This window comes from Doryrhamphus excisus, linkage group LG1 (assembly GCF_037039965.1).
Source record: "Doryrhamphus excisus strain RoL-2023G ecotype Guam linkage group LG1, RoL_Dexc_Guam_v1.1, whole genome shotgun sequence".
NCBI classification, from domain to species: Eukaryota; Metazoa; Chordata; class Actinopteri; order Syngnathiformes; family Syngnathidae; genus Doryrhamphus; species Doryrhamphus excisus.
This window is the reverse complement of record NC_136357.1, coordinates 8,994,368-9,021,289: the sequence shown is the minus strand read 5'-3', so window position 1 is coordinate 9,021,289 and position 26,922 is coordinate 8,994,368. Positions and strand designations below refer to the sequence as shown.

Genomic DNA, 26,922 nt, shown 5'->3' with positions numbered 1-26,922 from the left:
AGTAAATTTAGTATTTTTAATTAAATTTTAGTGTAAAGTTGTATATTATTTTTCAATAATAACATCTTGCCACCATTTCCATCGTCATATCTGCAAGGTATGGACAATGTAGGAGTTATTTCACAGTTAACCTGTTAAAAGGACCGGTCTGAACAATATCTTTAATTTGTTGGTGTCACTTTACTGTCACTCAGCTGAAGCAGCCGCTGTTTCAAATTGGCATACATTTTTGTGGAGATATTCCCTCTTAAGTATGGCAATTTTAAATACTAGTGAAGATATTTGAGCATGTAACAAAGTTTTGTTGCAGCCAAATTGAGACTGGACTACGCATACAATCTATGCTCTCCACTCTTTCCCATTGTTCTCACCGTCTTGTCTTACTTCATCTTGTGTCTTCCAGGCTCCATCCATACTGGAGATGATTGCTGGGGTCCTCTGCAACCTGCTTCTCTTTGACCTGCAGTACTGTAATCTGGCATCTGTTGCATCACAGGATCCGCTAGCTGGATGTCACCTTCCATGCCATCCATGGTTTTGCACGTTTACGTCTCTATAGAGGACCGCTGTGGCTATGATTTCCCTTGGTCCACATCACGACTAATAAATACCCTTTGGGTTCTATGAAGGGCTCGGCAAACATGATGTGCACAAACAGAAACCTCGACAGGGCCATACGCTATCCATTTTCTATATGACCTCTCCTCATTATGGTCATGGATTACCTTAAGAAAACCCTCCCACACACGGGGAGGATATGCAAACTGCATACTACAGTCATTCAAACACTGTAAATGCTGACTACAACATTGGAGCTGTAAGTGTGTGCTGTCATTCACACTGTAGTTTCCTCTGTCGATCTTATGGTGGCGCTTTTCGACATTCCGACGGAGTTGGGCTAATGGAGTGAGCGAGCGAGCGGCTGCGATATGTCCATGTAGAAATTTACATCTTTCCATTCGACTTCAGTTCCTGTGTTCGCGATGGGGCATTGTAGTATTACTTCCTCGAAGACGGTGTTGGTTTTTCTGAACCTGATATTTTGGGTACGTTTGGAGATTTATTTTATAAAGAGTTTGTCGTGCGTCACAGCTTAGCATCTGGCTAGCTAGCTAGTTGTATAGCTATTGTGTGTTGTGAACTTCGTGTAGGTTTAGCTGTTATGCTAGCTTCTATACAAGTGCAATAGCTTTTCTTTGTTTAAGTCAAGGGCCACTGTTTTGAGAGTAGTTTGTTATGGACTAACATTTTTGTTCATTGCAGAAAATATTCTCTCAAACGTGGGATGTTTTAATTTAAAACTATCTGGTTTCTTAAAGAACCATTCAAGTACAAAAATGATGATGCTAACACACAGCACCATATTTTTAACCTATGACCCAGCGAGGTATTCATTCATATACGTTACTATATTTATTACTGAGGTTAAAATTAGTTTGCCAGCCAAATTTGGAAAAAAAATAACATTTTGGTCACTTCACAGGCTGCCGCTGGCATCCTCTGCTATGTGGGAGCGTACGTTTTCATTACGTACGATGACTACGATCACTTCTTTGAAGACGTGTACACACTCATCCCTGCAGTCGTCATCATTGCTGCTGGAGCGCTCCTCTTCATCATCGGGCTCATTGGATGCTGTGCCACCGTGAGAGAGAGTCACTGTGGACTCACAACGGTCAGTGTAAACAAACAACTCTGTAGACAGGAATACTATGGATAAAAGAGGGATGAGCAAATTGTGTTATCGAACACGATGTCTTGGAAGTGTGTAACTGTAATCTCAGCCTTCTAGTTCAGATATGGTCATTGGCTAACTTGTGAATTGTTCTCCACAGTTTGTCGTCATTCTGCTGCTGGTTTTCATGGCTGAAGTCGCTGTTGTGGTTCTTGGATATGTTTACAGAGCAAAGGTGAATAACACACAAGGCGCAATGTGTTTGTTTTACCTTGACGTGTAGCTCTGCAGGTTTGTCAAGGAATATCTGATTCATGCTTCAGAAAACACAATGCAATGCTTTGTTTGCTATAATATTGAAGATTTTGTTGTCAAGTGTGTGGACATGTTTTTGTATCATCTCCAGGTTGAAGATGATGTGAATGACTCCATCCAGAATGTATACAACGAGTACAACGGCACCAATGGCAACGCACAGAGCCGCGCCATTGACTACCTTCAAAGACAGGTCAGGACATAAAACAAAGGATGACATTTTTGTGCTTTTCGGAGTTGATGTGTTCTTTCATAGTACAGTTTTTATATGTGCAGCTCCAGTGTTGTGGCATCCACAACTACTCTGACTGGCAGTATACGCCCTGGTTTGAAGTGTCAAAAAACAACAGTGTGCCTGTCAGCTGTTGCAAAGCAAACATTGGTGGAATCTGCACAGGGTCCCTTGCTCATCCTGAAGATCTTTACCAAGAAGTAAAAAGCTTTTAATCACCTGAATCCAAATGACCTTTTTGTCATATTTTTTCCATATATTGTCTTACAATGTCTGTGTGTATGTTTGTAGGGCTGTGAGGCTCTGGTTGTGAAGAAGTTAAAGGAGATCATGATGTATGTCATCTGCACTGTGTTGACCTTTGCTGGCATCCAGGTACTTCCTCACTCATAAGCTCTCAAAAACACCGTACCCAAATTAATTGCCACTTGTGTCATCCACTTAAATAAGTAGTGTACATCAAGTAGACACTTAAAAACATCTCAATATACAATTGTAATAATAGTTAACCACAATAAACACTACTACATGCAGATGAGACAGGACATCTGTGAAGTTTAGAGCTGCAAAAATGACTTTAAAAAACTTCTAAAAATCTTTTAGATCTTGCCGCCTCTATTTTCACCTTGGACAAATACCGTATGTTTTTGTTTCAGGCTGAGGACACTGTAATTAACCAACTTAACCACCAGGGTGCACAACTACGCTTTTGTGCACTTTTAAGCACTTGTGTTATGAATGTAAAAAAAAATACAATGGGTTAATTCAGTGGTTATCCACAACCGTGCAGTTTTCAGGAAGCCTATTCAAATAGGTTTTACCTACTTATTGTACCGTGTTTCATACAGGACTGCAACCTGCGACACAGGTGCATGAGTTTGGTGTAAGAAGGTCTTAAATCTAAATAAACTATTTTGTTATACCTACATTAACTTAAGTCACTCATATACACAGAGCACATGAAATACATGAAGGCAGTAATAAAACAATAAATAAAAATATATGAAACGTAACTTGAAAAAGACAATTCCTTACTTATATCCATGTGAGTGTCTCACACACAAGAAGTTTGTTACAAGGAGTGAGAGGCAGGCTTATTGGGAGGAGGAAGTCTGAATAATGAGAGCACTACATTGCGTATGCTGTTATCACTTTCCATTTTGTAGGAGCACATATCCTTTCACATGCTCAAAGATACCATCTTTATCCTTTTATGTTTGCTACATTTCAGAAGCATGCAACCATAGTTGATTTTTAAAAAAAAATCACTTTTAACGTGCTGCCACTAGACCAGTCAACCTTAGTATCCCTGGGAGATATAAGGGTGATACAAGTTAATTATAAAGAACAAAAGGGATGTTGTCGCTTCCACACCTTGCCATTTGTGGCGGTCCCCTGCATGTCTGGAGCCCCACTGCGGTGTGGAATACTCGCTTTTTGTTCCTAAGTAAATGGATGAAACAAGGAACACTTCCTGCCTTTCACTTTTAATGCCTACCACTTAAGAATACGGATACAGCAGCATTGTTTATACACCTACTTTATTTGATTTCAGAAGATTGTGCAGCTGTACCTAATGAAATGACTATGTCATAATTAATGGATGTAATAAATATGCACAGTAACCCCTTGTCTTCTTCCCTACATGTTAGATATTGGGCATGTTGTCGGCGTGCGTCGTATTGTGTCGCAGAAGAAATGCTCCTGCCTACCAGCTCCTCATCACAGGTGGCACCCAAGCTTAAGACTCATTGGTAAGAGCTATTTCCACACTAACCTTTAAGACACTACACTGAAGCTGCATTTGCATTTTCTCCACAAAGCTGTAGTCCAAATTCTTAAATGGTGGCAAAGAATGATTTCATGAAAGTTGGAAGCACACCAAAACTGTACTGTATGGAGGAGGACTTACACCGGGTGGGTTCCTCTTGATTTTGCACTGTGTATGTCAGACTGTCAGACTACAAGCTCTAGTACTACTAATATTATACTGTACTGCCCCTTCTTTGGTTGAAGGCTGTCGCCAGCTCACGTTTATGGCCAAACATTTACTGTGTAACCTGCTCTTTGCTGGCTGCAAATCTCATTATCTTTGTACATAAGTTAGATTTTAAGTTGCTCGACATTATTTAAGTTAACATGCTTCTCAGGCTTTTTCCTGATTGTAGTTTTAGAAGTTGACTTGATTGTAGTAGTTGATACCAATGAATGTAAATAAAATATAAGGCAAGACTTTGTAGATGAGTCAAATATTTTTTTTATTACATAACACACAAAAAACTATTTGTAAATGTAATATTTAAATAATACACCTTATTGACAAATATTACTTGTAATTCATTATATAAAAAGTCATTCTTTGGCAAGGTAGGAGCCTGGAACCAGTCCATTTTGACCATACTTCTGCACCGTCCACCAGCCATCTTCACCCTGTTCTATGACAAGCACATTGTCCCCGACAGACATGGAGAGCTCATCATCTCGCTAAAGAAAGACATATGCTGTCAACAGAGTGTATTTTTTCTATCAACTTAAAGCAGAAGAGACACTGACCTGGGCCACATACTCATATACCGCCTTGTACTGCTCACTGATCTGGGACCCATGACTCCCAGGGATGGCGTCATAAAGTCCATCAAACGATTCCCCTGTAGAGTTATATGGGTCACTTATTGGAGTCCCAATATATTGAAAACGTGGGACTTATGCCACACAAGGAAAGGTGGGCTCAAGGAGAGAAACATAGTATGAAATAGCCCACTTGGAATGCGGATGCTTGGAGCATTCCATTTAATTAACAGAATTTATAAACAACCAACATGAACGTAAACATGAACAATAACTAATTTTCTTTCTAACAATTCATGCAAATCGGCCTCATGCTTTGGGCATACTGATATGCCGCATTTAGAGCAGACATTGGACACTCAGTGGGTTGTCACAAAGTCCACACTGCTTTCTCTTTGGTGAAGGTCCACGTGTGGCCTCTGCAGCCTGCAAGCCTTGGGTTTTTAGTGGCCCTCTGTACAACATTTCTGGCTCAATAAGTGCCATACCAAGTTCTTCAAGGAAAAGTCTCCGTTTGTACAGTTTTCCTTGATTTCAGTGAAGAGCATGAAAGCATCATAGTACGACACGTCCACCATGTGATAAAACAGGCACATTGGCCATCTCGGTGCCCGCCGGCAGATAGAGTAGGTGTCACACGCCTTCAAATGCACACATTTCAAATAGCACTTTAGCCCTTGTGGCATTTTTTTGAACAAATGCCGCAATCCAATGTTTGTGGCAAACATTGTCTCTGCCTTTTGAAGTGTGATAACTAAGTCATGAACATTTTTTTACTTTCGACCACTCCAAATTTTCAGTGGCATCAGACCTATCCATACATGTATAATATTTATTATTTTTGATACCCTCTATGTACAATAAAAGCAATAATGTGCTTCCTGGGAAAGTTCACCACTGTTCCAAGTTCTTGCCAATTATGGATGATGGCTCTCACTGTGGTTCGCTGGAGTCCCAAAGCTTTAAAATGGCTTTATAACCTTTTCCAAACTGATAGATCTTAGTTACTTTCTATTTTTTTCAGAATTTCTTTAATTCTCTGCATGATGTTTAGCTTTTGAGGAACTTTTGGTCTACTTCACTTGGTCAGGTGCCATGTGGCAGACCTGGGTGTGGAAATTTAACTCAGGTGTGATAAACCACGGTTATGTTTCACACAGGGCTATGTCGGTTTGGATTTTTTTTCTCCCTTGCTCATAAAAAGTTTCATTTGCAAATTTTATTTTGTTTTCAGTGACAAAAATGCTATAAACAAGAAATCAGGAAGGGGGCAAACACTTCTTCCACACCACTGTATGTAAAATATGCGCTGATGTATTAAGCAGAATTACTTTAGTTTACTTTACTTAAGTACTTTACCTGTACTTTGAACACCAGGATCATGAATGCTTATGTTGGAGCCAGTCAAGGAGGTCCCTTGAAGGAGATTTGAAAACCTAAAAATAGAATCAGTTGTTATTATTGTTTGGCATGATTGCTAATTGCTAATCACATTGCAATATCGTACTTTTTCTTGACTTGGCCGACGAGTCCTGTGCTTCCATTTCTGACAGCTGAAGCGTCTTTCTTGTAGTAATTTTGGTATTCAATGGCAGCTATGGAGAGGAAAAAGAGTTAATAATGAAAGGCAACTGGATATCATGCACAAAAAAAGCAGTGCGTGAGATAACATGAAAATGTTCAGTATATCATATTCAAATGCTAAATCAGGAAGGGCGCCTACCTGGACGCGTTGAGCCGGTGCCTTTCATTCCAACAAAGCAATTCAAGTCTGTGATGATGTCACACTTCTCCAACATGTTCCTCACATTCTCGTAACACTGGAGCAATTTTTGCATGCATTTAGTGTAATATTTACTGTCATTCGGCAAAGTGTGAGACGTAGCAGTTGGAAAAAAAACCTGCTAAAACTAACTTTAGTTATGTTTGTAGGCAAAATAACTCCCATGTAGAAGTCTGAAGTCCAAACCACAAAATATGCTCCAAAAAAATGAGGTTTTCAGCGAATAGGAATGTTCTACGCTTTGAAAGCCCTTGATTGAGATGATGCAAGACGCGTGACGACTCACCTCGTCATCCTTTACACACTGCAAGGACAAATGGTTGCAATGTACCCACAACCCATTCCTCAGAACTTGCAGACGCTCCTCTTCCTGCTGCTGAAACATCTGCAAGATATTGTCATTGGGAAAATTACACTTACAACCTGCTTCTCAACCTTTTTTTAATCTTTGGACTGTTTCACGTTCCGATAAAACTCTGGCAGACGGGGGTGTACGTACTGTAATAACTAATACATACCAAGGGCCGTACTAAAATGACCACTGACCATTGTAATTTTATATTTAAATATGGAGGTTTATCCTGTGTAAATGCTGCTGTGTTGCCTCAATATGTCCTTAGCCAACATAGGAAGTTTGTAGATTAGTAACTCACTTTAGTAGAACTATTGCACTTCCCCGTTGAGAAAACAGACATCGGGTATTGCCATAAATTTGCCATCACTGTACATTCCCCCCTTATAACATGTTCCTTCTCACAAGCTATACCTCACACGTGTTGCTGTGCGTCGATTCCCACTCTTGGCGGATCTTGTCCAGCTGCTCGATGTTGGATGTGTACTGTCTCTCTGTTAGAAGAAAACATGCCCCACTAGCTTAGGTTTGTAAATGTGAAAACTGCGTCTACTTCAGAGAGATACTCTTGTGACATCCTCAATAAAAGGGAAGCACATGTGAACGGTACAATTGGTCTTCAAATCCTTACCGGCCTCCTCTGCAGCTTCTCTGTACTGTCTGGATTTGCTGCTCAGCTAAACAGAAGATTACAATACAAAATGGCTTTATTCTTCATCTCATAGAAATCAACCAAAAAAACACATTAACTCCCAACATGTATGATTCACTAATATCATCTTACCTTATCCATTTGCTTGGGAGTGGCTGTGAAAGTGTTGCTCATCTTATCGGCTGCTTGCTCCGCCTCATCAGCCTCCCTGCAGCGTTGTTCATAGTGTTTTTCTGACTGTAATGGTCAAAGACACATGAAATAAGAGAGACTGGGTATGCCCTGGACTGTATATAATTATCATTCATTCATTCATTTTCTACTGCTTATCCTCACAAGGGTCGGGGCGGTGCTGGAGCCTATCCCAGCTGTCTTTGGGCGAGAGGCGGGTACACCCTGGACTGGTTGCCAGCCAATCACAGGGCACATATAGACAAACAACCATTCACACTCACATTCATACCTATACCTATTCTCCAATTTTGTTGTACATCTTGTATAATGACAATAAAGGCCATTCCATTCCTATGGACAATTTGGAGTCGCCAATTAACTTAGCATGTTTTGGGAATGTGGGAGGAAACCGGAGTACCCAGAGAAAACCCACGCATGCACGGGCAGAACGTGCAAACTCCACACAGAGATGGGTGGAATTGAACCCTGGTGTCCTAGCTGTGAGGTCTGACTGCTAACCGTGCAGCCCCGTACATAATTATATTTATATATGTTTCAAATTTAAAATGTTTAGTGCATATGTAGGATTCAAAGATGGATTATAGATACAAGCAACACTTACTTCTATTGTTTTCTTATAGAAGGAGACTTTTGTCTTCTGGACCTTCTCCACAACAAATTCAAGCTGAGGAGTAAACACAAGCAGACAAGGTCAATCGATACAAATATGTAAATAAAATAAAGTTGATACCTTTTTTCTCTGTTCTTTCTGCTTCTCTCTGAACTGCTCCATTCTTTTCGCCTCCTCTTTCAAGAGGGCCGACAGCTGAATGTGCAAGTTGCCAATCATTTCCATTTCTGGAGAAAAGCATAGTTAGGCTACAAGTGTGGATGCAAAAAAACAAACCAAAACAAAACAGTAGCAATCTTACGTGTTTTCATTTCATCAATGGATGTTCTCAATGTGCTGTGGAAACAAACACAAATGCTAAGAAGAATGTGATGTTGTCACTTCCTGATACCTGCGAGTGTAAACCCACGCACCAGATCTCATACAGACCCCCAACCTTGCGTGAAATGGCGACCAGTTCTTTGCCGTATTTCTCTTCTGCTGATGCTCTGAAATAGATGCAAACACAACGCACAGTTAAGGGTGACATCACTTACTTTCATTACTGAGCATCCCACCACAGCTTTAACACCTCATTTTCAGCAGCTCCTCCATGTCTTTGCATGTTCGCCGTCCATCGTTCAGCCTCTGGATGATGGCCTCATAGCCAGTGTTGCTGATGTAGTTTCCTCCCTGGGGGAATACATGACCACATATATATATATATATACATGACCACATACTTTATAACTTGAGATCAATTTCACATGGAAAGCTCATAAAGATCCTTCACTTAAGCGGTCATGCAATTCATACAGACATGTCTTACACAATATATCTATATATTTTGTGCTGACATTATAAAAACACTACAGAAATCACAGTGTCAATAATAACATTCAAAAGATATATTTTTTAAAAATACAATTTAATCCATCCATTTTGTTCGGCCATACCCAATGCCAGCTGTCCCTTTGATATTTTCCATGTCAGACACCAATTATTACTGAATCATGCATTACCCTACATGGGTCATTGAGCGTTCAAGAAGTAAACTTCCCTCTTTTGATCATACATTTTTCTGCCACAAGTAGACTTACATATTTTCGGTCATCATTGTTCCCAAATGCCGATGCTGTGTGTGAATGTACAAAGGTGAGCTTTGGTGACATTATTCTGGTTGTGGTGAGTTCTATAGTGTCCATCCCAGCTGACTTCAGATGAGAGGCGGGGTACAACCTGGACTGGACGCCAGCCAATCACAGGGCACATATAGACAAACAACCATTCACACTCACATTCATACCTATGGACAATTTGGAATCACCAATTAACCTAACTTAACGGATCTTAAAATTCACATTTCAGCAACCATTTTCATTATGAATCATTTTCTGTAGTCAGTAGTAGTAAATCTATCCTACTATACAAGCTGTACACTGGCTAATTTAAAGTATATTCAAGTTTAATTTCTATAGTATTGTACGTCTGAGATTCTGTATACCTGTACTGGAGTCAGATTACTCTTAGGTGGAGATCACATGAGATGTTTTATATGAATGTTGATATAACAACTGATTTTAACAGCAGAAAAATTTGTTATTTTCAATTTTTTATATTTATTAGAGGACCCAAGCATTGATTTCCGGCCACATTACGGGGTCAAAATGGAAATTCCCAAACTGAAAGTGTGGGAGTTGTCAATTTTATTATACAATTATGTACATACATTTACATTCTTTGTCTTAAAATGGGTGTAACACAATATTCAAACTTGGGATGGGAGATTGAAAAGCTATTAATAACACAATTAACCATATTTGTTGCATGAAGTAGATTGAAAACTTTCTTCAACAAAGTAACAGTCAAGTATTCCGTTTGTAAAGCTGACAAAAGTGAAAGCAAACACCTTATTGACCAATTTTTACCAGTCTAGTTGTATTTATCTAAAAAACTAAACTTTTCACAACATGTACACACATTGAACACAAAGTAAACCCTTCCATGTGATGGCGCTAATCATTTAGTACTTAGTTTTGAATTAGTGCTCAACAATCAACCTCATCCTCAGGCTAAAACATAGTTCCAAAAATTAGGAAGAGTTGCACAGTCTCACCCAAAAGGCATCCTTAAACTCCAACTCCATCCTGCATCCGTTCTGCTCTGAAGAACGGATTTGAACTCAAGCTATAACACGAGAGCGTTGTTTGACAGATTGTTCCACACAAGTGAAACGGTCCAGGAAACAAGCAGTGTCATACTGCAGCTATCACGTTTGTTAAAAAAAAAAAAAGAGGAAGCACGTCAGCAGCAGAAGCAGCGGCGCCTGTGTGCTAACTGCTGCTTTGCTTTATGACACGGCTGTGTTCATCAAATAAATGGAAGATTTACTTCTTGATTTTGGAGGGCCTCACTTCTACATACATTCTAGATAAATGTTCTCGATAAATGACAGTTGGATGTGTTGACACAGGAGCACCAAAATCCAAAAGCATGCTGTTATAATTCATCATGTGACAAGTGCAGATGCCTGCCGTAGTCTGTCACTTCACTGTTCATGAAGGTCTCTTGGTTTTTCAAAACTTCAGCCTCTGAGATCTGCCCGTCTTCATCCCGGTCCAATTCCTTGATGAGGTAAAGAGCCTGAACATGAGGAGAAGTGTACATTCTGCCATCAAGGAAATTCAATGTGACCATGAACATGAAAGACTGGAAAGTCTCACTTCTTCCCGAGCAGAACCGTAACTGTTTGGTGCAATCCAGCGGAGTTGCTCCTCTCGATTCAACTTGCCGTCCTTATCTTGATCGTAGAGGTCGTTGAAGCGCACTGTCTCCTCAACCTCCCACTGTGAAGGGGCGTCCTCTTTAACAGAAGTTGGGATGTCATTAGTACACCTTACAGAATGATTGTCTTACTTTATCACATCCAAAGAGGTGGTATAATACTCCAAACATTTATCTTCTCACGTAGGCAGAGGAAACGAGAAATGCATGCTCCTTGACGACCACAATGTATCGCACTGTACATCATCTAATGCGTTCCAATTGCAAGAGGATGAAAGCATAGTACCAGTCTGAATTTTGCACGTTCAGTGCATCATGTTTTTTCAAAACTATATCAATAAATCATGCTGTTTCATGGTTGACTACAGCCTAATATTAGTAAAAAAAATATGCATAATTAAGCAAAACATTTTTTGTCTAAATTAAGCATTTTCAAGGATAAAAATGGCAAAATGAACTAAAATACTAGCATAGTATAAGGCATCACATGTCTAGTATTCTACAATTATTAATAATAATTAATATAATGTCACAATATATATTCAATAATATACCAAAAAATAAGTAGGGGGTACACGACTCCCAGTCATATGTCTGAACGTGATGCGACTGTGAAAAGAATCAGAATCGCTTTTATTGTCATTGTATTGCAGACAACAAAAAGCTGAGAGACCATGGCTGAAATGTATTTGTGATGTATTAGCGCCATCTAGTGGGGAAGCTAGTGCATTACAATTTGGATTTCTTAACATGTATATATTTTTAAAAATTCTCTCTTCACTTAACACGCTACTGATTTACTGATTGTTAAGTGTTTGGTCAGTTTCTCAGAGAGAGATGTTCTTAATCAATTAAAATGGATACTAATTGGTTGTGAGTCAAATGTCCACTTCTGTTTCCTGTTACTTTTATAAAAACTTGTTAGCAGTAATAAAAACTTGTATCATGAATTTCAAGCACCCATGGTAACCCTGAAAGTCATCTTACTTACCGTCCCGTCGAAGATCACCAATAAATTCCTTCAAACTGATCAGTCCATCTTGATCTGTGTCATATTCACTCAATACGTCCTCAATGGCAAAATCCTGTTTGGGGGGCGGGGGGAGGGGTATAAGTAACAAATCAAATAGTTCTATGGAGTTAATCTCTTCTTACCGCCATGTGATCCACTTCAGAGGGGTGGGTGAAGGCCAAAAACTCGGTCACATTGAGGCCGGGCGTGCCGTCAACATCTGCAAAATTGAAGCGCCTCCTCTCCTTCAGGTGGAGCTGTGGAAGGTCATATGAGGTCATATCAGGATTTTAAGACAGCTGAGCCAGTAATAAGGTTTTTGGTGCACGTACATGTCTCAGGGAGTCTTGCTCTGCATCATCTACAACGGTGCTTTCATCAAAACTAAATAACTTATCCATGCTGTACTCCTGCCACGTTACTACACCGTCTTGGTTAGCATCAAATTCGGGGAAGCGCTCCGCTGCGTCGTCCAGTGCGTATTTTCTGTAGACATGCTGAATCCATAGTGTGATCTCCTCTATGGAGAAAGCCACATGAGCTGTTTTATTACAAATACAGTAATACTGCTATTACCTGCATAAACGTGAGCACAATCTTACCTGCACTTAGCTTGTTGTCAGCATTTGTGTCGATCTTTTTGACAATGTCCATCATCTTTTTCCTCTGTTCCTCTGGGCTTAGTCTCTTTAATTCTTCATTGTCCTACAGTGGCATCAAACGATAGCAAAAAGTCATACAATAATCAAACAAATAGGGATAGAAATGGTGCATTGCAACCTTCTCTCCCAACAGAACGTTCATATCATGTTCAGAGTTAAGGTGGTCTTCCAAATGGTCTTCATGTAGATGTTTGTGAGCACTCAGTGTCCACCAAAACTGGAGGACCAACAATAACACCGCCGTTACAGCAGGGGGCGCCATCACCGAGGAGCTACAATCACAATCCACTGTCAAAAAGTCAGTAAGATGAAAGCCGCAGTTTATCTTCAAAACATTCCAAGGGATAAGACGTTTTATTATCATTGTTCAAAACACGAAAGGCCGCTACGAAAGTAGCTCTGTCGTTATATACCTATCAAAAAACTGGCTTTAGGTTGAGTGTGATTGTTGGGAAATCGTGAGGTTATGTAAAACAATGACTACAGAAGCAGATTATTAATGATGCTACTGAAAATACGCAAGCATTATCAACTAGTCAAATAGTGTTAATGATGTGATATTTGCATTACCGTGAAAAGTTCTCACCAGCAAGACTTGCTGATCCTGAAGACTAGTTGTATTTCCGGTTTGGAGTTTCACAACAAAATCCTTTGTTTTGTAAAATAAATAAATAAATAAATAAAAATATATATCATAAAAATGACTGAGAACTTAACTTGAGACTATTATTTTCCAATATTTTACAGGTCAGTCGTAAATTAAACACACTGCTTCTGAGGATCATCAAACACATTAAAGACACATGCCGTTGCTGTTGTCATAAACGTACGTTATCCTTTCAAGTGTTGCAATATCTTTATCACTGCGAGTAAGCCGACTAATGCTTGCTTTATACAAGTGAAGCCGAGCTAAATGAAAATATAATTTTTCATACCTGGAAACTGCTAACATAATAAACACTTTAACAAGCACATCCGCAAGGATGGAGATTATTGTAAGTATGGCAGATTTAGTACATTTGGAAAAACTCGAATTCGTACAATTTATCTCACTTAGATGATTCTGCATCCATGTCAAATGAAAATTACATTTCCAAGCTTCTTGTGAAATATATCGAAAATTCCGATTCATGAATGTATCTGCAACATTTCATAGTGTTGTACTTTTATGTTGAAGGCATGTTCAGTTGTTCGAGAAATACCCGCTCAATCCGTGTGGTTGCCATGGCAGACAACCTGTAGTCCCGCCTCTTGTGAGCCCCCCTCCTTCTGACCCCAATTATCCTACATTGGATTGGCTATTTTGTATGACACGCGGAAATTAGAGTAACACCATTGGCTCAGACTGTTGTCTGTCCAAAATATCCCAAACTCAATTCACTTCCGGTTTTGTAGCGTATCCTCACTGTCATGTAACATGGTTTCCCACGAACTCTGACAACAGGACAACTTTGTCCGTGGACTTTTTTCCTTTACCTTTCACCGACTGGGCGTTTAAGATATCGTGAATCCATGTCCAAAGACGGTCGCCATGATGGACGGCGGCGCGGTGTGGGGCAACACCGTCTTGGACCGAGAGCCGGACATGGAGTTGACGGGAGGGAGAGGTCTGGCAGTAACAGCTCGGGGTCCTCACATGGAGGAGGAAAAGGCAAAAATGCGTCAATCGGTGTTTTGAAGGTAACCGTTGTTATTATAAGAATGTTTTTTTGGTCGAATTTGAGCTACTTTGGGTGTCCATGAATTTGAGATCTTTGGCGCGTGGTTGGTTCACACAGCTGCTAGCTAATAGCTATGATTAAAAGCATTTTGTTGGTGAATGGTTAGCGACCACATGATGCTGTTTTGAAAATGGAGTACGATTTATAGACTAACGTTGTTTCCTTAACGTTGTTTCCTTACACACCGTCCTAATAAGTGATGGTATTGTAAAAGTGGTTATATGTGTGAACTCTATAGGATTCGGATGGTTCCAAGTCATCGAGAGCAGACACATTCACTAGGGTAAAACCTGCACAGTTGAATCAGGTTGTTCAGAGATGTCTCTCTTTCGTCCATTCATTTTCTATAGGCTTGTCCTCATTGGAGCTAGGTTGACACAGAGCCGATCCCAGTTGACTTTAGGACAAGACAGGGAACACCAGTCAAACATAGGACACATATTTTGGGATGAGGGTGTAAATACCCAGTGAAAAGCAATTTATGTAAAATCCACACACCTTAGAAGACAAATTTTAAAACAAAATCCTGTTAGGTTAATTGACGACTCCAAATTGTCCATAGGTATGAATGTGAGTGTGAATGGTTGTTTGTCTATATGTGCCCTGCTATTAGCTCGTGTCCAGTCTAGGGTGTACCCCGCCTCTCACCCGAAGTAAGCTGGGATAGGCTCCAGCATCCACATGCAATCCTAATGAGGATAAGCGGCATAGATGATGGCTGGATGGATGGATGGATATTTTGTAGCATAATTTAAACTGAGCACAGCAATTTTGCAAGACCCCCGGACAGTTGTTAACTCAATGCAGCCCAAGAGTCAAAAGGTTTGCCCACCCCTGCTGTACAAGTTACCATCTGATATAGTGTATAACGATCAACAATTGCAACTATTATTTTTTTTGATCTAATTACGAAGAGATGCGCTAGAAAACAACGATGATTTATTTGCAAAGAGATGTGCTAGAAAACAATGACATTCTAATTACTCTTTATTAATTTTATTATTGTAAATGAAACCCAATTCTGTTACTTAATTCTTGTAATGTTTCAACAAAAATTAAATTTTTTCCTCATGTGACATTATTTTAATAATTAGGCTCCAGTTTACCCATGAACATGACCTTGAACAGGGTTAAATAATTAATCCATGAAAAAAAGTTGTATTTGTAAAAGTTATTTTTCTTTGCAAATTACCATCATCCTTGTAATTGTGTGTATTCCCATAATATTTCAACTATATTCTTGTTAGATATATTCTTTTCCTTCTCAATGTCACTAATACTCTATGCTAAAGGTCATTGACAAATGTAGTCAAAAAATAGAATACATCTTAACATAATTGATTCAAAAGAGAAACAAACTTATGCCATCATATATTATTTTCTTCTACCTTCGGTCGGCTTTTACATTTCGAGCATTTTGCTTGCAGTAAAACCATGCAGGCTTGTTCTTTTTTGTGCTTCAGCAGCCTATGAATCATCAAATGCAGAGTCCAATCAAATCTAGAGCGTCACTCTTATGTTGCTAATGCAAATGTGTTGTTCGACACACACACACAGACACAGTGCACACTGTCCCTTAGCCTGTAGATACACTCTCATCACTGGCAGCACAGGTTGGGGGGGCTGTATGCATGACTGCGCAGAGTTGTGGCAGAAGGAGAGTGAGAGAAAGCCAGTGTGGGTTCTGATGTGGAGCAGCGAAGGCGCAAATGTAAGAAGCAGTGGAAAGCTGATGGACAGCAGCAGCTCGTGAGTTTGGGCCTCAGAAGTGACAGCTAACACAGCAGAGGGCTCCCTCTCTCACTCTTTCTGCTCCGACCTTAGAGGACTTGACCCAGCGGGGCAAGTTGCTATGACTTTGTGGACCGCACAGTGGGAGTCTATTTTGGTCCCGTTGTCAGATGTCCATGGCCTCTTGTACAAGTGGCGTTGGTGGTGAGTGGGAGCTAGGTGCCTGAAGTGGGCAGCAACAGTATGTCTGGGCTGCAAGAGGACGAGCAACCTGCTTCTACACACTTCTTCTATTCCGTATGTATTTGTCTCTTCTCTTAATGGGCTCACACTAGTCTTCTTGCTTTGCTTGGAGCAAAAGGGGAACCTTACACTTGTGCCTCATTCAGCACTGCCCTGGTGAATGTGTCTTATTGCTGTTGCAATGCGAAGGAGTTATGCTCTTGGATGTGTCCTCAACTGGTTGCTTTCAGCCTACTAAGTGGGTTAAACGTGTGGATTACATTTGTGGATGATGAGCCAATGTCCATGAGCAGGTCAGGCACTGATGTTGTCACAAGTGTTTATGCAGTTAGATCTTTTTGTCTTTGAGCTTACTCGTGAGAATAAAAGCGCAGGCTACTTGACGTGAAGAATTTTGCTCACCAAAAGTAGGTCAGCTGGGTGTCTCCCTTGAGGCCATTAAATAGTATCAGGACCTATAATGCACAGTGTATCTTGCCTCTGCGTAATGTATTGTGATGAGACGCGAGGAATTACTCTTAAAAATATTGATTTACTGAATGCAGTGTTTGCTTATTTGGCATTTGAAATACACCCTTCTTTCTGATGGCAGGATAAGTAGAGACATAAGTTTGCCTTAATAATGTAACTTTTTATGTGAGTATTCAGGAAAGGATTGAACAAGCTCTGTGATTAGCGTGAACATCTGTGGATTTTTGTGTCTAATACAAACGCATGTCTTTTTTTAGTCGTGTCCAACTTTACAGCGGGTTCTTAGCTGGCATTAGATCAGTTATTAAATAATGCAGAAGTGGTAGAGTCCATTCGGCTGAGAGAGGGAACACAGTGAATGGAAGGCACATCGATGCCAGAATTTAAGTACATCTAGTGCTGTCTGTCAATTTTTATGACATTGTTTACCACACACATAATGCACAGCACATTTCTCATCTGCTTTCTATTTTTTGCCAAACTCGTGTCACAGAGCTTTTGGCCGAGAATGCAGGCATACTGTATTTCACTGCCATGTTTTATTACACAGTCTGGTCTCATAGTGCAATAAGCAATATATGTGATGAGTTGTTTGGTTCACTGTATTTGCTCGCTTTGAGCTTTTACAGCCACTGATGCATACTCAATGTGTAGGTCAGCCATGATGCATGTTGGGCGCAAAGCAAGCTCAAGCCTCTAGCAGTTTTCTTGTCACAGTCTTGCTTCCGCTTAATGCTCTCACACTATGCAGCTCTCATCCCCTCGCCAGAGACTCAACATATTGTTTAGGAATGATGCGCCCGTATTCTATGACAGGAAGTGAAACAATTGTGGATATAATATACAGTAATAAGAGGTTGTATTCGGTGCTGACTAATAACAGACATTACAGTACATCACATTTGAACCATTTTAACACAGTAGTAAACCAGTAACCATAGCAACAATACCAAGTCTTCAAGTCAAAAGCATAACTGGCCACTATAGCACAGTTGAATGTGATCCATCAACATTGTGAGAAACAGTATCGCTTAATGTTTTTTGGAATTTCCCTTAGTCAGCTCCAAATTTTGTACACAGTCTTTGCGTGTGTGTGTATCAAATACTTTGTCTAAGTTGAACCAATTCAGTCGCGATCCATGGCAACCACAACGTCTTGTCAAGGGAGGGCCTTAACATAGTCGCCCATAATTGATTACTGACAAACAGTCCAACCGACCAAAAACTTTGATTTCCTCACAACAAAAGCATTGCAGACGAGAACAGGTGGGGCCAAAAATGTAGTGATTAGACGTTAGCAGCATTTCACTTTAGACAGCTTGTTGTAGACTATTCAGGTGTAAGTAATAAAAAGATTGTTTGCACATTGGTCTCACTAAATATTTGTCTAGTGCTGTTCTTTTCATTGGTGTTTTAATCTGAGATTCTGACTGCTGCAAACGCATTTAATATCCGATTCATTGGAAGGCTTTGCTACCATGCACCACACACTGTTACATCACACTTGTTAGCACTGACTGTGCTAAATCAGTGTAGAGGGGGTACGGGCAGAAAGGTAACCATAGCAACAATGCCCATGCATTGGGTCATCAAAACCAGAAACTGATAAATCAAAGGTGTCGCCCCTCTTAATATGGCCACTTTACCCACTCAAATTGGCTCCAAATAAGACATAGACAGTCTGGTGCGTGCATGCATAACAAAGTGTCACATTTTGCACTGAGCTCAGGACCTTCTGCATTCTATTATTTGTTAGGCATTTTAAACGCCACAGATGCTTGCTAAAAATACATATACGGTCATGGAAAAAATATTAGACTGCCCTTGTTTCTTCACTTTATTTGTTCACTTTAATGCCTAATACAACCAAAGGTTTGGTCCAATGTAATGATGATAACATAAAAAAATCAGAAGACTTTAATTTAATGGATATCTAGCAACTTCCATGCTTTTCTTATTTTTTCCAAAATCACTTATATTCTTACATGAATAACTAATAACATTGTACTTTAAAAAAAAATTAACCCTTATAAGCTAGTTTTTCTGTCATTGTTATATTTGTCCAAACAACTGTACCTTTTAGTTGCACCAGGCATTAAAATGAACAAGAAACAAACAAAGAAACTAAAGAAACAAATTGGTCCAATAATTTTTCCATGACTCTATATACTTGTAAACCCACACTATATATTGTTGTCAATGGTTCAACAGAAAGAAAGGTCGTCTTTGCATACATTGTCTTTTTCAAAAGACGCTGGCTCCAACAGCCTCTTACAAAGCGCAGGATTATAGTCTTAAGGGTGCACTGTGTTGGAACTAGCAGATTGGGATTGTAATATAAAGATGTATTTTAAAGTATTGGAGGGGAAAGATTGTGAGCTGTATGAAAAAATATTGGACAAATATATCGTTGGTTGGTATCTAGGTTTTATAGTATTTGGATGCCAAGAAGGACTACCAACTTACTTGGGTCTTACTTTATGCTACTTGGGTAGTATAAATATCTATTGCTAATTGGATGCTACTTGGGTAGTATAAATATCTATTGCTAATTGGAGGGTTCAAGAGGGTTCAAAAGTTGATCTGATATATATGTCATGTTCCGTGTGTATTGTGCTAAAACTCTTTGTCATCAATATTTTCCACACTCCTTCCACCATTTTGAATCGGTTTCATGCAGGACAAGTGAAATATCACATACAGTCGCCTTTCGCCATTTTGCATTTTGAACATTGCTTCCACTTTCATGGTTTTTCAAAAATTAATTAATGAAGAAATTATCGGATTGGCTCGCAACCAATCCAGGGTGTACCCCGCCTCTCGCCCGAAGACAGCTGGGATAGGCTCCAGCATCCCGTGACCCTTGTGAAGATAAGCGGTAGAAAATGAATGAATGAATGAAGAAATTATCGCTATTTCGCTATTGACCTATTATTAGTCAGTAAATATTGAAAGTCAAGTCATAAGTTGTATACTGTTCACTGGGCTTCTAAATGTTACATTGTAACATTTTGGCAGGCTGCCACAAAGAAATGAGACCCTGATGTATGTTCAATTCCCCTACAGGCATCTTTCCAGCGCTCCAACAGTCAAGACAAAGTACGAAGGATTGTCGCCGAAGAGGGCCGTGCAGCTCGGAACCTCATTGCATGGAGTGTACCACTGGAGAGTAAGGAAGAGGAAGGTTCGTGGCATGTTTTTGCATAAAAGTGGACCCGTTGTATTGAGTTGTGGAATCTTATAGAGCAGCTGAAAGCTGTCTCGATCTTCCAGAATCTCTACCTATTCCATCTGTATTTCCTTGGATTTCCAAAATGATTTTTTTTTTACATTTATTGCCCCCACGGCCCGCTACTCACAGTGAGGTGAAACTGAGCATTCAGAGCCATCCTAAAGGTTTTTCAGGGCTCACTTCCAAATGCCAAAACCTCATTATCTGAAACTTTGAAATCGTTTAATACGAGAATACTACATTTATATGTCAGAAAAGTAGAAAAGGAATAATAGGTCCCCTTTAAGAGACTAGCTTAACCATTTCTTATAAATAGTTTTGATTTTGTCTTCTTATTCATTATATGTTAAGTTTCTTATATTTAGACTTGTGCCTGAATATAAGAAAATAATCCTATAATGAATAACATTTCGTTTATGTGTGATGAATTGTTCATACACGGAGCTACTCGTACCAGCTTCCACTCACAGCCTCCCACACAACAGTTTGTCTTTTTTTTCTGTTTTTGGCCTATTTATTTTAGCCAACAGAGCTACACTTTTGTTTGTTTCTTTCGGCTTTTTCCTGATTAAGGAGCATCTTTTTGATCCGCATACTGATTTCCTTCCTACCCTTTCCTGCCCTTCCTGACGAATACCGATGATGCTTACTATTGGAGATTTGAACGCAAGATGTATTTTTTCAGTTTTCGGCCTTTGTATTGTATCTGGCAGAGATACATTGAAACCTATGCATACTTCTGTCAGACGTTTCATCTCAAAGGAACTAAACATTGTTATCTCCCTCATGCTAACTGTATTTCTCTCTTTAGAATGCACAGAAATTGGAAGACGTGTGGTCATGTTTAACATAAGGATTGTGGATGATGCCGTTTTTTTTTTTTTTTTTTGTAGTGTCACCACAGTGGTGATGATGGTAAAGCTTATGCACCTTAAATAACCTTTTCTTATGATTGGCTTCACTTGTGTATGTAAGCCAAAGGTCAGTGAGCTTACCAAACAAATGTTGTGTTCCAATAATTAGCACTAAAGGTATTCAAATGAATAAAACAGTGGCCCCCAAATTTAGGCACCTGCTTACTTTTGTTTCCATAATTATTGCACACTTTCTGTAAATCCTATAAATTTAATTTCACTTCGCATCTATCACCGTGTTCGTCTGCTATATGATATATTTCACTGAAATTTCTGATCCCAACAACCAGTGATTTATAAAGGAAAATCTCTATATAATATATCATCTCAAGTGGTAAATGTTCTGTGCGTTTGTCCATTGGTGTGATACATTACGGTTGTTTATGACAAGCCATTTGTCATATACTTACTCATTGTATACGCATCTTTCCTGCCTGTCCTCACAGCCAAGTCCAAAAGTCATTCAAGTGGCAGCACTAGAGCCCAGAGGATTCATTCTGGCCAGCAAAGGAGTAAGAAACAGGTCAGTGTTTGCACCATTTCCACCAGAGGGCAGTCTTCACCGATGTAAACACGTTAGCAATCTGTTCCGTGTTTGCATTTGCATTACTAAAATTCGTCCAAATGTACTTCTTAAACATTTCTTGTGCCACTGTAAATTTGGACTCATGCATGTCTGTTCCTTGCTTGCTACCTGCAGAATGCTGGTGTGGAGAGTAAAAGCACAAATGGTGCCTTTTTAGACAAGGCAGGCGAGAAGAGCCCCACCAAAGCCCGGCAGCCTCGCAAAGTGGATCTGCGTGCACGCTACTGGGCCTTCTTGTTTGACAACCTGCGGCGTGCGGTGGATGAGATTTACGTCACGTGCGAGTCTGATCAAAGTGTCGTAGAATGCAAGGTGAGTCCATTTACATATAGTTAGAAAATAGCCAATTGAGGACATATAAAACCTTTCATGGCCCTGTGTCGTCATGATCAGCCAGCCAGCTATTTGTTGTGGAGGGTGAGCATTTGTATGTTAAGAACACTAGAGGGAGACATAGACATTTGATCGCAGGCTACATTCCTCTTGATTTCTGTCTTTTGTCATTGGGCTGTGGCTGCTGAGAGAATTATCACAGGGCTCTCTCTTGGCAGCCTGCTCTGAATATTGATGACAGACAGTAAACAATGTTATTTATGTTTTGTGTTGGGCATCTCTGTCATTTCTGGTATTTCCTGAAAATTGTTCTGGCACTTTATCCCGCATGACAGTTATATTGTGTTTGTGTTTAATATTGCTGTATCATTAGTGTAGGTTTGTTGTAGTGATACACTTTAAATGGTTGATTACCACTTATGCTCCACAATAGGCTGGCACTTTCTGTGTTTTATTTATTTCTTTGCCATGCTGCATTATGCCGAGCATGGCTCAAGTGATGGTCTGCGGCCATTGTGTAGCCATGATCCATGTGGCGTGATTATCATGTTGTCTGACATCTGGCTGCTTTTACCCCCCTTCATCTCACTCCACACTAATGCTATCTAATGGCTAAGGAGCTGGGTGCTGCTCATAATCCCCATCCCACCCAGTTTGGGCTCAGTGGACTTTGATAGATGATGGAGTCATCCCGAGTGAGAGGTAGAGTGCTGTGATAACCTCCAGCTACAATCCCCCAGTGGAGCTGTGGGCTATCTGCATTTATCTCTTCACACAGAAACGATCACTGGTTTCCATCTAAAGGAATACAGCCATAAAGCAGCCTTCATCTTGAATAGTGAAGGTGATTTTAATGTTGCTGATAGTTAATGCATATTGTATATTGGCATATTCATACATATTATGACTTAATGTCAGTGGTCGACAGATATGGGTTGTGTAGGACCGATATTAATTATAAGTAGTTAAGGAGGCTGATAACAGATATTTGGAGCAGATATTCATTTGCAGCAAAAGTGTAAAAAATGGCGTAAAAATATTAACTGTAAATACATAATGCTTAACTTTGTTTAACTGCCTAAAGCATGTTTATTTAACCAAACAAATATAACAAAAGATCCACAAGAGCATGGAGTTCCTAGACTCTCTCAGAAGTCGAATAAAAACTTAAATAAATAGCGCCATGGAATGTTTCCACAGTGTAAAAAAAAAAAACAAAACAAAACAGCATTTACCGTATTTTCTGGACAAAAAAGTCGCACAAGGCCAAAAATGCATAATTAGGTAGAAAAAAAACATACATAAGTCACACTGGAGTACAAGTCGCATTTTTTTCGGGTAATTTATTTTACAACCTACTTGACCAAAATAGACATTACGTCCTCTTGGAAGGCAAGTTTGAATAATAAAAGAATAAAGAACAGGCTGAATAGGTGTAAGATATGCTAACACAATGGTTATTCAGCTACTCAAAAAATAAACATTAACAAAAAAGATGTCCAGTGTTTATGTAACATGAACAGTTTTTTCATTTATAAGTCGCAGGAACAGCCAACCTATGGAAAAAAAAAGTGTGACTTATAGTCCGGAAAATACAGTATATGTACGTTTAGAGCAGGCAAGCTAATGTTATGGTAAAAGCTCGTCAGCCTTCATCTTAGCATACTTTTCTGCAACAAAACAAGACTTCTTACTCTCTCTTACAATATTGGATATCTACTGTAATTATCTTTATCAATTTACTGTGCTTGGAAAAAGTATGGAATTTTGACATTTCAAATCTATAGGTACGTTGGCAAACATTTTGATTTGTATATTAAGATATACCTAAACCATGTTTGTGTAAAGTTGAGATAGAATTTTGGTACATTTCATAGAGTGACAAGTAAAACAGTAAGTAAGTAAAATAAAAATGATTCATTTGTTTCCTTTGCATGGATGGACCACTGGCTTTTACTGACCCGCCTAATGGCAAGGCCTCCTGAAGGTTAAACATGTTGTCATTCGTCATGAGCTGTTATGTGAGGGTTGTATTTAGGTAAGTGTGCCTGTTAACATGCTAAAAGCCACTTTATGATGCCGCCACACGCTGTGGAGTTTGTCTGTCTTGAGATTTCAGCTCGGCCTTCATTACCAAATGAACATTGGGACATAGAGGTGGTCTTTGTTAACCAGTACCAATCAGCAGAGCTGCTGCTGCTGGACACATCTTTCACTGGCCTGACTTGTCTATTAACTAAAAAGCACTGTGAGGCTTTACTCTCAATTACCACTCCCTTCACGATCGCAATCAATCAGTAGTCTGCTTTCATTAGAGCTTTGGGAGGGTGGATTGTGGACATGTGGAAGGGTGCAGGGGGTGCGCTCCCGATGGGCCAACACCTCTGGAAAAACCAAAAGACCAAGTGCATATAAGAGGCATTCCCAATGGAAAATTTGTGTTCTTCTTCTTCTAAGTTTTCTCTATGCACATGAACTTGTTTGTGGGATTTCCAGCAAGATTAGTTCCAGTTCCATGCTTCAGGTTTTCGTCTTGAACCCATTTGAATGGTGAACCTATGTTTGAAATGAAAGAAACACCATTATTCACTAATATGCAGAAACTGCTTTGTTCATCTTCTGTTTTTTTTAACCCCTTAGGAAGTGTTGATGATGTTGGACAACTATGTGCGGGATTTCAAAGCTCTCATAGACTGGATTCAGCTCCAAGAGAAGCTGGAGAAAACGGATGCCCAGAACAGGTGATCTCTTTTGCAGTCATTCACTTCTTGTTTGCTTTTTGGCTTTAGTTTATTTGATTCTATTGAACACCAATTCCCTCCAATTAATTTACAGGCCTACCTCTTTAGCCTGGGAATTGCGTAAAATGTCACCAGGACGTCATGTGGTGCCTAGCCCCTCTGCTGCAGACAGAATGGTATCTTCTCCAGGTACACGTCGCACCCTCAATTTTGGGTAAGCCATTTATTTTATTCAGTTTTAGTCAATTAGCCATTCTACAAAATTAGTTGTCAACATCACTTGGCTTCCTTGTTTAGTTCCATTTGTTGAGTCTCTAACTAGGCTACACACTGGCCAAGTAGTTAGCATGTTGGCCTCACTATTGAGGATTTGAATATCTGTTGGGGCATCTGCGCAGAGTTTGCATGTTCTGCCTCTGTGTCTGTGGATTGTCTTCACGTACTCTAGCTTCCTCCCACATTCCAAAAGGATGCAAGTTAGGTTAAATCAGTGGTTCTCAATGATTTTCTCTCATGCCCCTGCTGGGGTATATAAATGTTCAGGACTATTTCCATTGGTGTGACTGTTGGTGAGCAGTGTTATTTTTCTATTCCGGGGGTCAGCAACCTTTACTATCAAAAGAGACATTTTTTTTTTGTCACTCTAATCACAGGTTTTTATACTGACGCTTTAAACATGGCAAGCGAGTGAGCCAACTAGTTAACCTCCTTTTTCTTTTTATTCTAAACTTAAAGGATTTAAAACTGGGTGGGGAAGAAGCAGAACGTAAAAAAACAAAAATGTACAACACGGAAAGGGAGGAGAAATTTTTTTCACTATGCATCCATGGCTCCATATGGTGCAAGTTAAGGTAATGTAATGTCTCTTCAATGTAGCATCACTAACTCTTATTGACCAGGGTAGAATCCCAAGTATGGCTTTTCTTTCAATATTGCAATATAATAATGGGCCATAGTCACCCACAAAACATCATTTTAGTGAGGGGGGGAGGTTCAATAATCTTGATGTGCCTTGTGACCAGTCTGGGGTGTATTCCGCCTTTCAGCCAAAGTCAACTAGGATAGGCTTTAACTCACCTGTGACCCTAATGAAAACATTGTGGAAAGAAGTGGTTAAAAGTGTCAGTTCAAGATTGCCGAAGCAATGCTCTGTAATTGGACACTGCAGGAAGTGCATATTGATCATGATGCAGGTGCATCATGTCTGATTGTGACTGGCAGTTAAGTGTGAAACAGCCGGCAAAATGGTGTAGTATTCCATTGTTCATTCTTCAGTCATCAGGATTTTATTGTATTTAGTTGATACTGTATATGATGTTTGTCATACCCAGTGGTCCTGCACCTGTACTAGCTGCAGCCCGGCTGTCCCACTCGGGCCCCAGCTGGGCAGACAGGGTGAAGTGTACTCAGTCTGCCCCAAGTTCTACTCATTTGACAACTTCTGAAGTTGGAAAATCATGTAAGACATCCTTCCCACCAACATCAACCCAGAATTAATCAGCAAAAATCATATAATATCACACACACGCTTGTCCTTTTTAGGTAAGAAGGATGCAGAAGGCTGGGAGACTGTCCAACGAGGACGTGCTGCCAAGCCTCGCTCAGCAACCATGATCGCCAAAGTCAGCCCGGTCTTGGCCGTCAATGTCACCCCAAAGCAGAACACGACCAACAAGCAGTCACATGTGGTCCCAAAAGATCCACACTTGTGCCCTCGTAGCCCCCCTGATGAGAACGCAACCCAGGTGGACTCTGAGCAGCAAGTTTCCTCACAGCCGGACCCACAGGAGGATGTTAAACATCCAATGAGTGGGGATGCAATGGAGGTACTGAGGTCATGAGGAGTGATATTGATTAGTCATGAAGCGCAGAGAAAAATGAGATGGCTTCATCAACCACATTGTTTTTGTTTTGAGCTCATGATATTCACATGCACAGCTTTAAATCGATTGTTTTCAGTCACTGCAAATCACTTTCCAAGTGCAGTTCACACTGAACACACAAGTGTGTCATTTCCATCTTTAAATTTGCATCTTTATCTTGTCTTTATCATGAATTCCCTGCATGAGTTTTGTGTTTTGTTATTGCTGAAGTGCATGTCTTTAATGGAGCTTGCATCTGCGTGTATTTG

At 39.9% G+C, this 26,922-nt stretch overlaps 4 protein-coding genes across 11 annotated transcripts in view; 2 read left to right on the top strand and 2 right to left on the bottom strand.

The window, feature by feature from the left end:
• Positions 1-862: 862 nt before the first annotated feature.
• Positions 863-8,508, top strand: LOC131130795 (tetraspanin-3-like). Of its 3 annotated transcripts, none has more exons than XM_078789613.1 (8): positions 863-1,046; positions 1,484-1,675; positions 1,836-1,910; positions 2,082-2,183; positions 2,267-2,422; positions 2,514-2,597; positions 3,875-3,976; positions 8,393-8,508. In XM_078789613.1, the coding sequence occupies exons 1-7, from the start codon at positions 984-986 to the stop codon at positions 3,965-3,967; spliced, it is 765 nt and encodes a 254-aa protein (XP_078645739.1). In that variant the 5' UTR covers positions 863-983; the 3' UTR covers positions 3,968-3,976; positions 8,393-8,508. The 3 variants fall into 3 exon arrangements, with proteins under 3 accessions (XP_078645739.1, XP_078645747.1, XP_078645744.1); XM_078789621.1 differs by having other exon boundaries at positions 8,396-8,451; XM_078789618.1 differs by lacking the exon at positions 8,393-8,508 and adding an exon at positions 4,046-4,454.
• Positions 4,465-11,004, bottom strand: pstpip1a (proline-serine-threonine phosphatase interacting protein 1a). 3 transcript variants are annotated; one of them, XM_078789607.1, is made up of 15 exons: positions 10,914-11,004; positions 8,954-9,054; positions 8,796-8,870; positions 8,684-8,718; positions 8,503-8,609; positions 8,374-8,436; positions 7,710-7,814; positions 7,557-7,602; positions 7,340-7,419; positions 6,860-6,958; positions 6,514-6,610; positions 6,298-6,385; positions 6,150-6,226; positions 4,776-4,870; positions 4,465-4,657 (listed from the first exon to the last, which is right to left on the bottom strand). In XM_078789607.1, exons 2-15 carry the CDS (start codon positions 8,974-8,976, stop codon positions 4,484-4,486), a joined length of 1,164 nt encoding a protein of 387 aa, XP_078645733.1. In that variant the 5' UTR covers positions 8,977-9,054; positions 10,914-11,004; the 3' UTR covers positions 4,465-4,483. The 3 variants fall into 3 exon arrangements, with proteins under 3 accessions (XP_078645733.1, XP_057930763.2, XP_078645729.1); XM_058074780.2 differs by lacking the exon at positions 10,914-11,004 and adding an exon at positions 10,478-10,615 and having other exon boundaries at positions 4,465-4,706; XM_078789603.1 differs by lacking the exon at positions 10,914-11,004 and adding an exon at positions 10,478-10,615.
• On the bottom strand, positions 10,645-14,020 carry rcn2 (reticulocalbin 2). Its single transcript, XM_078789610.1, has 8 exons — positions 13,861-14,020; positions 12,938-13,468; positions 12,760-12,862; positions 12,490-12,677; positions 12,301-12,414; positions 12,137-12,230; positions 11,085-11,224; positions 10,645-11,004 (listed from the first exon to the last, which is right to left on the bottom strand). The coding sequence occupies exons 2-8, from the start codon at positions 13,181-13,183 to the stop codon at positions 10,861-10,863; spliced, it is 1,029 nt and encodes a 342-aa protein (XP_078645736.1). The 5' UTR covers positions 13,184-13,468; positions 13,861-14,020; the 3' UTR covers positions 10,645-10,860.
• scaper (S-phase cyclin A-associated protein in the ER) overlaps positions 13,683-26,922 on the top strand; it is a 50,646-nt gene continuing 37,406 nt past the window's right edge. Inside the window, exons 1-8 of one of the 4 annotated variants that reach the window (XM_078789555.1) lie at positions 13,683-13,814; positions 20,052-20,169; positions 21,578-21,654; positions 21,832-22,029; positions 24,691-24,791; positions 24,886-25,005; positions 26,123-26,250; positions 26,334-26,617. In XM_078789555.1, coding sequence (XP_078645681.1) covers positions 13,803-13,814; positions 20,052-20,169; positions 21,578-21,654; positions 21,832-22,029; positions 24,691-24,791; positions 24,886-25,005; positions 26,123-26,250; positions 26,334-26,617 — 1,038 coding nt within the window. In that variant the 5' untranslated portion in view covers positions 13,683-13,802. Of the gene's footprint in view, positions 13,815-14,156; positions 14,500-16,436; positions 16,569-20,051; positions 20,170-21,577; positions 21,655-21,831; positions 22,030-24,690; positions 24,792-24,885; positions 25,006-26,122; positions 26,251-26,333; positions 26,618-26,922 lie in introns of those variants that run through there. The other 3 variants (XM_058074776.2, XM_058074778.2, XM_078789553.1) reach the window with 3 other exon arrangements.

What these genes read in the sequence shown, in the direction of transcription:
- LOC131130795 (XM_078789613.1), top strand. Translation starts at nt 984, where the DNA reads ATGGGGCATTGTAGTATTACTTCCTCGAAGACGGTGTTGGTTTTTCTG. An exon ending in TTCTGAACCTGATATTTTGG is followed by an intron (nt 1,047 to 1,483) that starts GTACGTTTGGAG and finishes GTCACTTCACAG; the next exon opens with GCTGCCGCTGGCATCCTCTG. An exon ending in GTCACTGTGGACTCACAACG is followed by an intron (nt 1,676 to 1,835) that starts GTCAGTGTAAAC and finishes TGTTCTCCACAG; the next exon opens with TTTGTCGTCATTCTGCTGCT.
- pstpip1a (XM_078789603.1), bottom strand. Translation starts at nt 10,507, where the DNA reads ATGGAGTTGGAGTTTAAGGATGCCTTTTGG. An exon ending in AGTTTAAGGATGCCTTTTGG is followed by an intron (nt 9,055 to 10,477) that starts GTGAGACTGTGC and finishes GTATTCCCCCAG; the next exon opens with GGAGGAAACTACATCAGCAA. An exon ending in GAGGAGCTGCTGAAAATGAG is followed by an intron (nt 8,871 to 8,953) that starts GTGTTAAAGCTG and finishes CATCTATTTCAG; the next exon opens with AGCATCAGCAGAAGAGAAAT.
- rcn2 (XM_078789610.1), bottom strand. Translation starts at nt 13,183, where the DNA reads ATGATAATAAAACGTCTTATCCCTTGGAATGTTTTGAAGATAAACTGC. An exon ending in ACGTTCTGTTGGGAGAGAAG is followed by an intron (nt 12,863 to 12,937) that starts GTTGCAATGCAC and finishes ATGCCACTGTAG; the next exon opens with GACAATGAAGAATTAAAGAG. An exon ending in AGCAAGACTCCCTGAGACAT is followed by an intron (nt 12,415 to 12,489) that starts GTACGTGCACCA and finishes GACCTTCCACAG; the next exon opens with CTCCACCTGAAGGAGAGGAG.